Source organism: Thalassophryne amazonica, chromosome 7 (genome assembly GCF_902500255.1).
Source record: "Thalassophryne amazonica chromosome 7, fThaAma1.1, whole genome shotgun sequence".
Classification (NCBI taxonomy): Eukaryota; Metazoa; Chordata; class Actinopteri; order Batrachoidiformes; family Batrachoididae; genus Thalassophryne; species Thalassophryne amazonica.
The window spans coordinates 97992432-98009794 of NC_047109.1; the positions used below are offsets into that span (position 1 = coordinate 97992432).

The following is a 17363-nucleotide window of genomic DNA, read 5'->3' on the forward strand; positions in this document are numbered from 1 at the left end:
TGAAACTGCTGGCTAAGGCTAAGCGTAAATTCGGTAAGATTGGAATTTACGTCGGCAGTAATGACACCCGCTTATGCCAATCGGAGGTCACTAAAATTAACATTGAATCGGTGTGTAACTTTGCAAAAACAATGTCGGACTCTGTAGTTTTCTCTGGGCCCCTCCCCAATCGGACCGGGAGTGACATGTTTAGCCGCATGTTCTCCTTGAATTGCTGGCTGTCTGAGTGGTGTCCAAAAAATGAGGTGGGCTTCATAGATAATTGGCAAAGCTTCTGGGGGAAACCTGGTCTTGTTAGGAGAGACGGCATCCATCCCACTTTGGATGGAGCAGCTCTTATTTCTAGAAATCTGGCCAATTTTATTAAACCCTCCAAACCGTGACTATCCAAGGTTGGGACCAGGAAGCAGAGTTGTAGTCTTACACACCTCTCTGCAGCTTCTCTCCCCCTGCCATCCCCCCAATACCCCATCCCCGTAGAGACGGTGCCTGCTCCCAGACCACCAACAACCAGTAAAAATCTATTTAAGCATAAAAATTCAAAAATAAAAAATAATATAGCACCTTCAACTGCACCACAGACTAAAATAGTTAAATGTGGTCTATTAAACATTAGGTCTCTCTCTTCTAAGTCCCTGTTAGTAAATGATATAATCATTGATCAACATATTGATTTATTCTGCCTTACAGAAACCTGGATAAAGCAGGATAAATATGTTAGTTTAAATGAGTCAACACCCCCGACACACACTAACTGTCAGAATGCTCGTAGCACGGGCCAAGGGGGAGGATTAGCAGCAATCTTCCACTCCAGCTTATTAATTAATCAAAAACCCAGACAGAGCGTTAATTCATTTGAAAGCTTGATTCTTAGTCTTGTCCATCCAAATTGGAAGTCCCAAAAACCAGTTTTATTTGTTGTTATCTATCGTCCACCTGGTTGTTACTGTGAGTTTCTCTGTGAATTTTCAGACCTTTTGTCTGACTTAGTGCTTAGCTCAGATAAGATAATTATAGTGGGCGATTTTAACATCCACATAGATGCTGAGAATGACAGCCTCAACACTGCATTTAATCTATTATTAGACTCAACTGGCTTTGCTCAAAATGTAAATGAGTCCACCCACCACTTTAATCATACTTTAGATCTTGTTTTGACTTATGGTATGGAAATTGAAGACTTAACAGTATTCCTTGAAAACCCCCTTCTGTCTGATCATTTCTTAATAACATTTACATTTACTTTAATGGACTACCCAGCAGTGGGGAATAAGTTTCATTACAGTAGAAGTCTTTCGGAAAGTGCTGTAACTAGGTTTAACGATATGATTCCTTCTTTGTTATGTTCTCCAATGCCATATACCAACACAGTGCAGAGTAGCTATCTAAACTCTGTGAGTGAGATAGATTATCTCGTCAATAGTTTTACATCCTCATTGAGCACAACTTTGGATGCTGTAGCTCCTCTGAAAAAGAGAGCCTTAAATCAGAAGTGCCTGACTCCGTGGTATAACTCACAAACTCGCAGCATAAAGCAGATAACCCGTAAGTTGGAGAGGAAATGGTGTCTCACTAATTTAGAAGATCTTCACTTAGCCTGGAAAAAGAGTCTGTTGCTCTATAAAAAAGCCCTCCGTAAAGCTAGGACATCTTACTACTCATCACTAATTGAAGAAAATAAGAACAACCCCAGGTTTCTTTTCAGCACTATAGCCAGGCTGACAAAGAGTCAGAGCTCTATTGAGCTGAGTATTCCTTTAACTTTAACTAATAATGACTTCATGACTTTCTTTGCTAATAAAATTTTAACTGTTAGAGAAAAAAATACTCATAACCATCCCAAAGACATATCGTTATCTTTGGCTGCTTTCAGTAATGCTGGTATTTGGTTAGTCTCCGATTGTTCTGTCTGAGTTATTTTCATTAGTCACTTCCTTCAAACCATCAACATGTCTATTAGACCCCATTCCTACCAGGCTGCTCAAGGAAGCCCTACCATTAATTAATGCTTTGATCTTAAATATGATCAATCTGTCTTTATTAGTTGGCTATGTACCACAGGCTTTTAAGGTGGCAGTAATTAAACCATTACTTAAAAAGCCATCACTTGACCCAGCTATCTTAACTAATTATAGGCCAATCTCCAACCTTCTTTTTCTCTCAAAAATTCTTGAAAGGGTAGTTGTAAAACAGCTAACTGATCATCTGCAGAGGAATGGTCTATTTGAAGAGTTTCAGTCAGGTTTCAGAATTCATCATAGTAGAGAAACAGCATTAGTGAAGGTTACAAATGATCTTCTTATGACCTCGGACAGTGGACTCATCTCTATGCTTGTCCTGTTAGACCTCAGTGCTGCTTTTGATACTGTTGACCATAAAATTTTATTACAGAGATTAGAGCATGCCATAGGTATTAAAGGCACTGCACTGCGGTAGTTTGAATCATATTTATCTAATAGATTACAATTTGTTCTTGTAAATGGGGAGTCTTCTTCACAGACTAAGGTTAATTATGGAGTTCCACAAGGTTCTGTGCTAGGACCAATTTTATTCACTTTATATATGCTTCCCTTAGGCAGTATTATTAGAAAGCATTGCTTAAATTTTCATTGTTACGCAGATGATACCCAGCTTTATCTATCCATGAAGCCAGAGGACACACACCAATTAGTTAAACTGCAGGAATGTCTTACAGACATAAAGACATGGATGACCTCTAATTTCCTGCTTTTAAATTCAGATAAAACTGAAGTTATTGTACTTTGCCCCACAAATCTTAGAAACATGGTGTCTAACCAGATCCTTACTCTGGATGGCATTACCCTGACCTCTAGTAATACTGTGAGAAATCTTGGAGTCATTTTTGATCAGGATATGTCCTTCAATGTGCAGATTAAGCAAATATGTAGGACTGCTTTTTTACATTTGTGCAATATCTCTAAAATTAGAAAGGTCTTGTGTCAGAGTGATGCTGAAAAACTAATTCATGCATTTATTTCCTCTAGGCTGGACTATTGTAATTCATTATTATCAGGTTGTCCTAAAAGTTCCCTGAAAAGCCTTCAGTTAATTAAAAATGCTGCAGCTAGAGTACTGACGGGGACTAGAAGGAGAGAGCATATTTCACCCATATTGGCTTCTCTTCATTGGCTTCCTGTTAATTCTAGAATAGAATTTAAAATTCTTCTTCTTACTTATAAGGTTTTGAGTAATCAGGTCCCATCTTATCTTAGGGACCTCTTAGTACCATATCACCCCAATAGAGCACTTCGCTCTCAGACTGCAGGCTTACTTGTAGTTCCTAGAGTTTTTAAGAGTAGAATGGGAGGCAGAGCCTTCAGCTTTCAGACTCCTCTCCTCTGGAACCAGCTCCCAATTCGGATCAGGGAGACAGACACCCTCTCTACTTTTAAGATTAGGCTTAAAACTTTCCTTTTTGCTAAAGCTTATACACTCAACAAAAATATAAACGCAACGCTTTTGGTTTTGCTCCCATTTTGTATGAGATGATCTCAAAGATCTAAAACTTTTTCCACATACACAATATCACCATTTCCCTCAAATATTGTTCACAAACCAGTGTAAATCTGTGATAGTGAGCACTTCTCCTTTGCTGAGATAATCCATCCCACCTCACAGGTGTGCCACATCAAGATGTTGATTAGACACCATGATTAGTGCACAGGTGTGCCTCAGACTGCCCACAATAAAAGGCCACTCTGAAAGGTGCAGTTTTGTCACACAGCACAATGCCACAGATTTCACAAGATTTGAGGGAGCGTGCAATTGGCATGCTGACAGCAGGAATGTCAACCAGAGCTGTTGCTCGTGCATTGAATGTTCATTTCTCTACCATAAGCCGTCTCCAAAGGCGTTTCAGAGAATTTGGCAGTACATCCAACCAGCCTCACAACCGCAGACCACGTGTAACCACACCAGCCCAGGACCTCCACATCCAGCATGTTCACCTCCAAAATCGTCTGAAACCAGCCACTCGGACAGCTGCTGAAACAGTCGGTTTGCATAACCAAAGAATTTCTGCACAAACTGTCAGAAACCGTCTCAGGAAAGCTCATCTGCATGCTCGTCGTCCTCATTGGGGTCTCGACCTGACTCCAGTTCGTCGTCGTAACCGACTTGAGTGGGCAAATGCTCACAATCGCTGGCGTTTGGCACGTTGGAGAGGTGTTCTCTTCACGGATGAATCCCGGTTCACACTGTTCAGGGCAGATGGCAGACAGCGTGTGTGGCGTCGTGTGGGTGAGCGGTTTTCTGATGTCAATGTTGTGGATCGAGTGGCCCATGGTGGCGGTGGGGTTATGGTATGGGCAGGCGTCTGTTATGGATGAAGAACACGGGCGCATTTTATTGATGGCATTTTCAATGCACAGAGATACCGTGACGAGATCTGAGGCCCATTGTTGTGCCATACATCCAAGAACATCACCTCATGTTGCAGCAGGATAATGCACGGCCCCATGTTGCAAGGATCTGTACACAATTCTTGGAAGCTGAAAATGTCCCAGTTCTTGCATGGCCGGCATACTCACCGGACATGTCACCCATTGAGCATGTTTGGGATGCTCTGGACCGGCGTATACGACAGCGTGTACCAGTTCCTGCCAATATCCAGCAACTTCGCACAGCCATTGAAGAGGAGTGGACCAACATTCCACAGGCCACAATTGACAACCTGATCAACTCTATGTGAAGGAGATGTGTTGCACTGCATGAGGCAAATGGTGGTCACACCAGATACTGACTGGTATCCCCCCCAATAAAACAAAACTGCACCTTTCAGAGTGGCCCTTTATTGTGGACAGTCTAAGGCACACCTGTGCACTAATCATGGTGTCTAATCAGCATCTTGGTATGGCACACCTGTGAGGTGGGATGGATTATCTCAGCAAAGGAGAAGTGCTCACTATCACAGATTTAAACTGGTTTGTGAACAATATTTGAGGTAAATGGTGATATTGTGTATGTGGAAAAAGTTTTAGATCTCTGAGTTCATCTCATACAAAATGGGAGCAAAACCAAAAGTGTTGCGTTTGTATTTTTGTTGAGTGTAGTTAGGGCTGGATCAGGTGACCCTGAACCATCCCTTAGTTATGCTGCTATAGACTTAGACTGCTGGGGGGTTCCCATGATGCACTGAGTGTTTCTTTCTCTTTTTGCTCTGTATGCACCACTCTGCATTTAATCATTAGTGATTGATCTCTGCTCTCTTCCACAGCATTTCTTTTTCCTGATTCTCTCCCCTCAGCCCCAACCAGTCCCATCAGAAGACATGCCCCTCCCTGAGCCTGGTTCTGCTGGAGGTTTCTTCCTGTTAAAAGGGAGTTTTTCCTTCTCACTGTCGCCAAGTGCTTGCTCATAGGGGGTCGTTTTGACCGTTGGGGTTTTTCTGTAGTTGTTGTATGGCTTTTGCCTTGCAATGTAAAGCGCCTTGGGGCAACTGTTGTTGTGATTTGGCACTATATAAATAAAATTGATTTGATTTGAGCGAATTAGGTACACATCCTTTTGTGGCATCACAGATGGTGATTACCGCTTTCAAACAAAATATTATTCATATAACACTGATGCTTGAGTTTGAAATGCACTCTTTCCAGGGAGGACAGACTAGACATTTTATTTTTGAATGCCTGTTTCAAGCCGTTTCCCCACTGGGGCAATGATCCTGGGAGTTAGATTGTTAAACAGTAGGCTTTGATAAGGAAATTAGTACATTTAGTGGTTACCTGCTAAATAAATAGTTCTGTCAGCCCATCAAAATCAGATATCATGGAAATGACAGATACTTTGGTAAAAACTGGTATAATTAGAGTTCTGCTGGTAAACAAATGGGGATATCAAACAGATGACCATTGCTGCTGATAGATGTCAAGCTAAACTTTGGACATTTCCACCTTGTCATTAAGCCAAACTTTCTTTAAAATTCACTTATGTACCCTCATTGTAAAACAGCCCATGTATACGTAGTAAAATAATTATACAGGTCTACATAAACAATCAGTTAAAAGTTGCAGGTCATTCCTGAGGATTTCTAGAGACCTCGGAAAAATGCAACCTCGGGACCAGTGGTAGGGAGACGATAGCGGAACCACTACGATCTCTGTACCACATGTATTCATGTCATACGTTTTGGTCCATATCTCCCTTAATTTTTGTCTTATCGTGTTAATTTTTTTAATGTGTTCCTCACATTATTCTCTTTAAGAATCATATGTTGGATTTTACCATCAGCACGCTAAAAAAGTGTAGCGAGTGTCAACAAAAGGGGTAAATTTGTGCTCTCTGAGGCATTGCAGAGGTGTCATTGAGCAGTGGTGGTGGCTGGCTGCCAAAACAGTGTGATTTTGCGTTATGTTCTGATATATAAAGTCTAGATCCTGTAGTCAGTGTAGTGTACATGCCATCTACATGGTAACATTCACTACACAGTGACTATCAATTCAGTGATGTATGCCAGGCTAACTCAGTTAAAACGAAATTTCGGAACCATTTACCCCTTTTCAATGTGCTGTCAATGAAGTTCAGTATATGATTCTTGAAGAGAATTACATGGGGAACACATTTAAAAAGTTAGCATGATAAGACAAATATTAAGGGAGCTATGGAGCAAAGTGTATGACATTAATACATGTGGTTCAGAGATCCTATGGTTCTGAGATCTCCAGACACCATTTCTGACTTGTTTTGCAATTTTTATAAGACAGGAAATACAGTGAAATCTGTTTGAAGACCCCTGGATTTTAAAACTGCCCTGTTAATGTTTTAAGACCACTCTATCCAGACAGATTAAACATGAAACACTGATATTTTACCTGTATATTAAGAACACCTGTCTTGAGAGACCACTGCTTTTTGGCAGTAAGGGTGGTCTTAAAACACTGGTTCCAGACTTCCAGTGATACAATTTTATGTGTAAGTTGATACTCTTGTGGTACCTTGGTATGCTTTCAAAGCTTAAGTTCCAAGTCTCATGAATTATATAAAAAAAAAAACATATTCATGTGCAAAGTCTAGGCCTAAGCTTTTTCATTGCACCTAACCATGTAAATCCTATAGTTATAGGAAAAATAGCATTTATTATTGTACCACTGCATTACAAGATTAGTGTACATGCATACACATTGAAGTTGTTTACAAAGTATGTTGGGTATAACTGCTGATTTAAAATGTGCATTAAATTATTTCCAGGAAATGTCTGAGCAGCAGCACACAGCCAAGTTGGACATCCACATGGTGGATGGCAGTTTCTGAAGTAGAGACTGAAGCACACCAAACTCCACTGGTCTTACCTAATTCTTCAGCTGCACCCGCAAAACCTCAGCTGCTGATTCCACAACAGGTCTCACATCCAGTGCCAGTTACACCAGCAAAACTTCATCCACAAACCCCCGCTCCCTTACATCATCAGAGTGGACACAAGTTAGGGTGAAAGCAAGGATTTGTAGTTACGGTATGAAATTACCACCTTTCCTTTAAACTGGGCCAGACTTTTAACATGAAAATTATGAAATCAGACCACTTTATCATCTTGTAAAACCTTTCTGGACCACCCATTATGCATATTTTTCAAAAGTTCATATAAAGCATATAAACAGTATTAATATGTAATATTTATGTAAATGATTCAAAATATGCGTGTTTATATATATATATATATATATATATACACACACACACAGTGGTCCCTCGCTATATCGCAGTTCACCTTTCGTGGCCTCGCAGTTTTGCGGATTTTTTTTAGTGCAGTTTTGCATGCGTCTTTTTTTTTTTTTTTTTTTTTTTCAGCTCATTGTGTTCTGCATCCTCATCAGGCAGGCTGGTCGGCATCACCGCGATTGCTTTCACTGCCTCCGATGCGCCCACCGAGTCTGTGGGCTCGGTAAGTGCTGCAGTGGGCCACTCACACCGCCTGACTGTCTGCTGTGCAGAGTTGCGGCCAAAATCTGGCAACAGGTCCAGAGACTACGCTCGCTGTTTTGATGCAGAGCGCTCCAGCAGCCCGCAAGGATAGAATTCTTGCGGAAAAATCCGCAGCACTGCATGGTCTCGGTAACCGCAGCCGCAGAGCTCTGTGGCCACTGAGAGAAGTTTGTATCTTTTTAATGACTTGGATTCTTTGCGGATCCTGCATCTGTCCCGCAATGGTAACACCGGAGGCAGTGAGCGAAGAAAGAGCACTCGCATTGTGTTTTGCGTGTGTCTGTTTATATTGTTCTCGCCCAGAAGAAACAAGAGCGCCAACAACTACCCATAACTATGTTCTTCCCTCGGAAAAAGACATGCACCAAGGTGTAACTCGTTGGAAAAACACGCTACGGAGTGGCGCCAGGACAAAGACACACGGTCAGAGGAACTGTGAAATACTGGTCAGTCACTATTAATAATTTCTTATGTGTCCAACCTCGTAGGTTGATCGTTAAAATTAAATTCGTTAGTTCTGAAAGCCATCATAATTATTTATAGGAAAATGTTCTGTTTTTACCTGAAAACAGGTTTTGATCTTTGGTTTCATTCTATAATACTAGACTTATTTTTCCACTAAGGTTTGAATTTTGAGTGTTTACACAGGAGAGAAAAGAGAAAATGTTAATGCCTGTTTGAGAAAAGTGTATAAAGTGTATATTGAGGGGTTTTACAGCCTTAAAACATCTATAATAATTGTAAAAAATAATGCTGACCACAGATTTCGCCTATTGTGGGTTGTTTTTAGAACGTGACTCCCACGATTAACGAGGGACCAGTGTGTGTGTGCGCGCACACACACACGCAGACAGACATAGGCACACACACATTTTATGTGGTTTTATGTGGACACTGACATAAAAGAAAAAAATATCCACAATGTTAATCTTAAAACAGATTCCACAACTTACAGTTCCTTTCAGGGCCTCTCTCAATATCTGAAAATTAAATCAATCAAGTCAGAAGATCAGATTAGGAAAACTCACAGCTTGATTACAATATTTGTTCATACATTAGTAATTTTGATAAGGGCCACATTTATTGAAAAACTGCTTGAAGCCCATGTACAGTTACAATCACTAAATTGGAACGTATTTATATAATAATATCTTTATTTCATGAGTACATACAGTGAGGAAAATAATTATTTGAACACCCTGCGATTTTGCAAGTTCTCCCACTTAGAAATCATGGAGGGGTCTGAAATTTTCATCTTAGGTGCATGTCCACTGTGAGAGACATAATCTAAAACAAACAAAAAAAAAAATCCGGAAATCACAATGTATGATTTTTTTTTAAATAATTGATTTATATGTTACTGCTGCAAATAAGTATTTGAACACCTGTGAAAATCAATGTTAATATTTGGTACAGTAGCCTTTGTTTGCAATTCCAGAGGTCAAACGTTTCCTGTAGTTTTTCACCAGGATTACACACACTGCAGCAGGGATTTTGGTCCACTCCTCCATACAGATCTTCTCCAAATCTTTCAGGTTTGGAGTTTCAGCTCCTGCCAAAGATTTTCTATTGAGTTCAGGTGTGGAGACTGGCCAGGCCACTCCAGGACCTTGAAATGCTTCTTACGGAGCCCCTCCTTAGTTGCCCTGGCTGTGTGTTTGTGGTCATTGTCATGCTGGAAGACCCAGCCATGACCCATCTTCAATGCCCTTACTGAGTGAAGGAGGTTGTTTGCCAAAATCTTGCAATACATGACCCCATCCTTACCCAATCATCCTTACTCCACAAAGTGAGATCTTGCATGGAATCCCAGACCGAGGGAGATTGACAGTCATCTTGTGTTTCTTCCACTTTCTAATAAATAATCATAACAGTTGTCTTCTACCAAGCTGCTTGCCTGTTGTCCTGTAGTCCACCCCAGCCTTGTGCAGGTCTACAGTTTTGTCCCTGGTGTCCTTAGACAGCTCTTTGGTCTTGGCTATGGTGGACAGGTTGGAGTGTGATTGAGTGTGTGAACAGGCGTCTTTTATACAGGTAACAAGTTCAAACAGGTGCAATTAACAGGTAAAGAGTGCAGAATAAGAGGGCTTCTTAAAGAAAAATTAACAATCATACATTGTGAGTTCCGGATTTTTTTTTTTAGGTTATGTCTCTCACAGTGGACATGCACCTAAGATGAAAATTTCAGACCCCTCCATGATTTCTAAGTGGGAGAACTTGCAAAATTGCAGGGTGTTCAAATACTTATTTTCCTCAGTGTGTGTGTGTGTATGTATGTATGTATGTATATATATATATATATATATATATATATATATATATATATATATATATACATACATACATACAATCATATAATAATTTTGTAGATATTCTACTGGTTCGAACCTATAACACCACCTGGGGTCTTTACTGTCAAAATCTCCTCAATTTGGTTTGTCTCATTGTCGTCATTTCAAGAAATATCAGATGAAATCTTTCCAAATCACTGTTTGAATGCTCCACCATTGTGAATGAAAGCAATCAATCATGTGTAGTCCCTATGTTGACGTCACGCTGCAGCATGCGCAGTCTCACCAGCACAGGATATTTCAGGTGCATTGTGTGACCAAATAAGGAATAAAATAAACAGACATGGGCCAATTTGGCTACAATACACGTATGGTGAATGAGGACCAAATCCAGGGTATTTCTACTAATGTATGTCTAACCCTGAATGCATTGCTGGAATCCTAATACATCCATAATGTCCATAAATGATTTGCACAGGGGGTCAGAAGGCTTATTTATATGAATATTGATCTCACAAACAATCAGAATGTTATCTGCAGAGGTTGCCAGGTTAGTTTCCCAACGAGGGACAGTACAAAGCAGAATTTGCTAAAATTCTGATGCTGAACTGCGGCGCCAGACCAACTGTCCATTACCAAATGTCAAAAATAAGAGCTCTAAATTTTATAGTTTTATCTTCCTTTACCGTGTGTAGCAAGATAACCTGTTGAATGTAATGACTTACTTTTTCAGCAGTTACAGCTAGAAAAAAAAAAAGAATTTCCAATTCACGTCAAATTAACTGAATTTACCCCAGGTGGACTCCACTTAAGCTGTAGAAACATCTCAAGGATGATCAGTGGAAACAGGATGCATTTTATGTACATGTGATTTATTAGGGTTTTTTTTTTTTATTACTATTTTATTTTTAATAAACTTGCAAAAATGTCATTATGGGGTATTGTGTGTAGAATTTTGAAAAAATAAAAATTCATCCATTTTGAAATAAGGGTGTAACATAAAATGTGGAAAAAGTGAAGTGTTGTGAATACTTTCTGGATGCACCGCACTTGTTTACCTGCACTTAATATCTTGGGGTCACTGATGTGACATCGCCTCGTCATAAAATAGCAGCTTCCTATTGGTTTACCTCCTGCAGCTAATTTAGGGAATAAATTTGTCAAGTCGCCTGAATTGATGGTGTTTCTTGCCTGATTTTGCACTTCCATCACATAAGAAATACATGAAGCAAAATGATTGTTGTAACAATGACCACTACAGGTACACTTTAAGTACTTCATATGTCCATGTTGAATTCCAATGAGTATAAAGCATTTTTTGTCTGGAGGACGGTTCCAGCTCTGTGACACAGTGTTTGGCTTCTGCAGCGTGCCAATGCTGTGCCTCTAGTTTCATGCCTGCGGGACACTGGCAGGGTTTGTGTGCTGTTGATCTGTTCTATGTGGAATGGTGATGTCTTGTAATATAAAAAAAATTAAAGAACAGCAACAAAAGACAATGCTGGTATGCAAGGCTAACGGATGCAAAAATAAGCGCAAAATACCTGGAAAACACCTATTTTGCATCACATAACTTAGGTGCAGGTCAATATCTGTAAACGTTTCCTTTCGGAAGGGATTCAGTAGTCTGAGAGGATCACTAAAAACCGACCTGCTGTCAGCAAGCTCTTCAGGCAGAAATACTGTGAACCAAGTAAGTGTCTTCTGAAAGCAGACGCTGTTGCTACAGAAGTCCTACACAAGAAGCCTGACAATAGAAGGGGGGAAAAAAGCACCTCTACAAAAGGAGCCAGGTGTTTGAAATATAAATGATTCTGATTCATTGTTTGTACTTTATAGTTAAGACCTCAGTAGTTGTAGTGATTTGAACCACTGCGTTAAAGAGTACAACACTAACACCCCCGCCCCCTTTCCCATGATGAAATCCGCGGACACATAATTTTAAAAAATAATTCAGCTTGCCACGTCAATGAATGGAACCACACTGCCATCTAGTGGATATCTAGTGTGCGTGTGTATTTGTGAATCGGTCGACATTTGTGAATCTGTTCGCGAAAAGAATCTCAAAATGACGTCGCAGAGAAAAGCGATGAATGCGTGTAATTGGTGATCCACAAATGCTGAAACTCAATTTATAAATACAATTTCCAGTTTTACAAATGTATTTTTTTTTTTTTTTTTTTACAAATTAAGTTTTATATTTGCAAATACAACATTATTTGCAAAGACCAATTTACAAGTTACAAATATGAAATTTGCATTTGTGGATATCTGAACACATTTGCAAATCAATGATTATTTGTAGATCACCCTGCGTGCATTTACAAATATTGAGACAATTTTAACTCCATATGATTCACTTTTAATTTGATTTGCAACAACTGCAATGTCTATATATATATATATATATATATATATAAAATGTATGTGTTTTAAAGTGGATATGACAAAGACAACATAGCAACAAAGTCTTATTACATGTATAGAATGTTAACGCATGCGTAGATCTGTTTATTCGTAATATTGCCTATAATAATAACATTGATTAAATAACTGACAATAGCTGTAAATGAAGAAATGGCGCTGTTTTCTAAGCGAGGCGGAAAGAATTGTACTTGACACCGGAAATAGACCATATCGGCTTGCACGCTTGGTGGCTGTTGTTTACACTTTTTTTTTAGCGGGAGAAACTGATTAAACACAGCTCTCAGGGACTTGTTTGTCGATATGCCTGACCAGTGTGTCGCAGCATATTGCACAAACACAAGGGCGAAAGGTTTTAGTCTTTACAGGTTTCCACAGGACAAAAATCTCCGCGAAAAGTGGGTTCAGCAAGTTCGTCGTACAAGATCAGGTCCGACGAAGGGGACACTATGGAGGCCGACCACGTATTCTTTTTTGTGTTGTGCACATTTTGAAGATGGGTGTTTCGACACCGTCCCAGCTTTGAAGAAGCAGTTTGGGATAAATGTACGTCTGAAGAAGGTTTTGTTGGAGGGCGCTGTTCCAAGCATCTTTCCACGCGGCACATCGACGTCCACGGCAAAGCCTGTGAAGCGTAGAAAATCTGCTACATTAGAGAAACGGCGGAGATTGGAGGTGGGTTTGTAGAATTTTGTATGCCTCGAGCACTAGAATTCGAATGCATTCTTTCGCAGTGCATGGTGCAATTCCATACGGCAAATCTTCGTCGAAGTGAGACAGTGGCAAACATTTTCACGTCTTGTGCTATCATGTTACATGTGCATGTCTGCACGGTACCATAATATCCACAACCCAGTCTCACGGCAAGACGTGATTAAGCAGCACGAAATATACATTAATCTTATTGTGACGAAAAGCGCCTCATTTTCGTCACGGCAGCACGAATTTATTCTAATTCACTCAGTGATGGCTGCACGTAATTAAAAGTGAAAATGGAGGGGGGGGCGTAGGGGGTGTTTATGGTTAGGATTGAGGGTAGGAATAGGGTTCGTAATAGTAAAAAAAAAAAAAAGTCTACGAAAATTTGGCTCAATTCGTCATGGGAGCACGAAAAAAAAACGTGAGACTGGGCTGAATATCCATGTATATATGCATGTTCGCGGAGCAGTGTAGTGAACTGGTCGCTATGCGGCAATCACTATTTATATATTATTATATTTAGGTAATTATTTTCATAATGCTGAAGGCTGAGCCTCACCAGAAAAATATGAAGCCTGTATTTTCTGACCACTGGTTTCACAGTCATTTATTTGTTGTCGTCTGTAAAGGAAAGCATTCCCCAAATCGCTACTTGTCTTCCATGCTGAAAGTTGGGTCAATAATTTTGGAATGAAAGAGAGGTTCGAACTTGGCCTACAACCCCTGGCAATAATTATGAAATCACCGGCCTCGGAGATGTTCATTCAGTTGTTTAATTTTGTAGAAAAAAAAACAGATCACAGACATGACACAAAACTAAAGTCATTTCAAATGGCAACTTTCTGGCTTTAAGAAACACTATAAGAAATCAGGGAAAAAAATTGTGGCAGTCAGTAAAGGTTACTTTTTTAAACCAAGCAGAGGGAAAAAAAATATGGACTCACTCAATTCTGAGGAATAAATTATGGAATCACCCTGTAAATTTTCATCCCCAAAACTAACACCTGCATCAAATCAGATCTGCTTGTTAGTCTGCATCTAAAAAGGAGTGATCACACCTTGGAGAGCTGTTGCACCAAGTGGACTGACATGAATCATGGCTCCAACATGAGAGATGTCAATTGAAACAAAGGAGAGGCTTATCAAACTCTTAAAAGAGGGTAAATCATCACGTAATGTTGCAAAAGATGTTGGTTGTTCGCAGTCAGCTGTGTCTAAACTCTGGACCGAATACAAGGGTGATTCTTTAACTACGGGCACTGTTGGCCTTGTAAGGGTGATTCTTTAACTACGGGCACTATTGGCCTTGTAAATGTAATTTCCACCACACCATTGCCTTACAATATAAAGCGCCTTGGGGCAACTGTTTGTTGTGATTTGGCGCTATATACATGTGCTCTGATGTCACTGTTTATCTCCATAGAAACTACCCAAACAATCTTTCATTCAAACTGTTTAAAGGGACATTACAGTGTTGTGGTGAAAATTATGGCAATAGTGTGGGACAACTACATTTTGTTCAAAAAAATCACAACAGTTGTATGACATTGAATACCCCAATTATGTTTTGATTATTTTACTGATATTTTATTCAGAGATATTTTAAAACATTACAAAAAATGTTTCTTTACCATTCATTTTTATCATTGAAGATCAAAAGTCTTGGTGTGGGACAAGCACAAAACGGCAATATTTGCATATAATGATGCTGAAAAAAGGTGAAAGTCATCATAGACTACTAGAACAAATTTCTTAAAACACTTTCATTATAAAGATAACTATAAAAGTGTGAAATTTCCCCTTTTTTCTGTTTTTCATACAATATGATCAAAGGACATAATAAGTGCCCGTAGTCTAAGAATCACCCACAAACAACATGGGAAGGTTGTTAAAGGCAAACATACTGGTAGACCAAGGAAGACATCAAAGCGTCAAGACAGAAAACTTAAAAGCAATATGTCTCAAAAATCGAAAATGCACAACAAAACAAATGAGGAACGAATGGGAGGAAACTGGAGTCAACGTCTGTGACCGAACTGTAAGAAACCGCCTAAAGCAAATGGGATTTACATACAGAAAAGCTAAACGAAAGCCATCATTAACACCTAAACAGAAAAAAACAAGGTTACAATGGGCTAAGGAAAAGCAATCGTGGACTGTGGATGACTGGATGAAAGTCATATTCAGTGATGAATCTCGAATCTACATTGGGCAAGGTGATGATGCTAGAACTTTTGTTTGGTGCCATTCCAATGAGATTGATAAAGATGACTGCCTGAAGAGAACATGTACATTTCCACAGTCATTGATGATATGGGGCTGCATGTCAGGTAAAGGCACTGGGATGATGGCTGTCATTACATCATCAATAAATGCACAAGTTTACGTTGATATTTTGGACACTTTTCTTATCCCATCAATTGAAAGGATGTTTGGGGATGATATCATTTTTCAAGATGATAATGCATCTTGCCATAGAGCGAAAACTGAAAACATTCCTTGCAAAAAGACACACAGGGTCAATGTCATGGCCTGCAAATAGTCCGGATCTTAATACAATTGAAAATCTTTGGTGGAAGTTGAAGAAAATGGTCCATGACAAGGGTCCGACCTGCAAAGCTGATCTGGCAACAGCAGTCAGAGAAAGTTGGAGCCAGATTGATGAAGAGTACTGTTTGTCACTCATTAAGTCCATGCCTCAGAGACTGCAAGCTGTTATAATAGCCAGAGGTGGTGCAACAAAATACTAGTGATGTGTTGGAGTGTTTTGTTTTTCATGATTCCATAATTTATTCCTCAGAATTGAGTGAGTCCATATTTTTTTCCCCTCTGCTTGGTCTAAAAAAGTAACCGTTACTGACTGCCACAATTTTTTTTTTCCTGATTTCTTAGTGTTTCTTAAAGCCAGAAAGTTGCCATTTGAATTGACTTTAGTTTTGTGTCATGTCTGTGATCTGCTTTTTTTCTACAAAATTAAACAACTGAATGAACATCCTCCGAGGCAGGTGATTCCATAATTTTTGCCAGGGGTTGTATATGACTGATTATCCACTGGTGTAGGGAAGAGAAATATTCCTTATAAAGGTTGACATAGATTGATTTGTGGATTGCTATTTACCAGGATGGGACTAGACAAACAAAAATAAATCATAACTTATACTGTTGAGTGTAGTATACAATGACTACAGCATGTCTGACAGTACATTGTGGAGAAGCTTGAATCTTCGACTGGACTGGGTTGCTTGACGCGAGGACGTTTCGCTTCAAATCGCAGAAGCTTCCTCGGCTAAAATTCTTGCTCTGGAAGTCTGACTTCCAGAGCAAGAAGTCAGACTTCCAGAGCAAGAATTTTAGCCGAGGAAGCTTCTGCGATTTGAAGCGAAACGTCCTCGCTAAAATTCTTGCTCTGGAAGTCTGACTTCCAGAGCAAGAAGTCAGACTTCCAGAGCAAGAATTTTAGCCGAGGAAGCTTCTGCGATTTGAAGCGAAACGTCCTCGCGTCAAGCAACCCAGTCCAGTCGAAGATTCAAGCTTGTCTACTATGGAAACCACTTGGACAACTGAGAGCCTACACAGAAACACTACAGTACATTAGATATTGAAATGCTGTCTTTGGTACATATACCAGATACTCCAGGAATGTCTGCCTGGAGCGTCTTCTGATGTTGGAGAACAGAGAAGAGATGGCCCTTCTGCAGACAATGATGCACCTGTTGATGTAAGTTTTGGCTTTGTGATAAACAGAGGAGGTGCAGATTTTATTTCACGAAATATACATCTACCATTTACTGTCTTTTTCCAGACCTTTGGGGAAATATGTACTAGGATTATCATTTTTTTTTTTTTATCCCACAGTTGTTGACAATTATCCTTTTTGAACACTGCATGATAGTACCAATTTATAGCAATGTATTTTTGTATGCATGTTTAGGTGAACACAACAGAAGTGCAGGTCTCGCCGTGCAGTGACATTGACATCTTGAAATGATCAAGGAACTTGTAAAAATATCA

General features: G+C 39.6%; 1 protein-coding gene across 3 annotated transcripts in view; it reads left to right on the top strand.

The window, feature by feature from the left end:
* The window catches only part of LOC117514648 (THAP domain-containing protein 10-like), a 59489-nt gene that overhangs the window by 5321 nt on the left and 36805 nt on the right, over positions 1–17363 (top strand). For 2 of the 3 annotated variants that reach the window (XM_034175199.1, XM_034175201.1), the window contains exons 1-2: positions 12920–13328; positions 16981–17070. The exons of the other annotated variant lie outside the window; for it this stretch is intronic. In XM_034175199.1, coding sequence (XP_034031090.1) covers positions 12957–13328; positions 16981–17070 — 462 coding nt within the window. In that variant the 5' untranslated portion in view covers positions 12920–12956. Of the gene's footprint in view, positions 1–12919; positions 13329–16980; positions 17071–17363 lie in introns of those variants that run through there. 3 annotated transcript variants of the gene reach the window in all.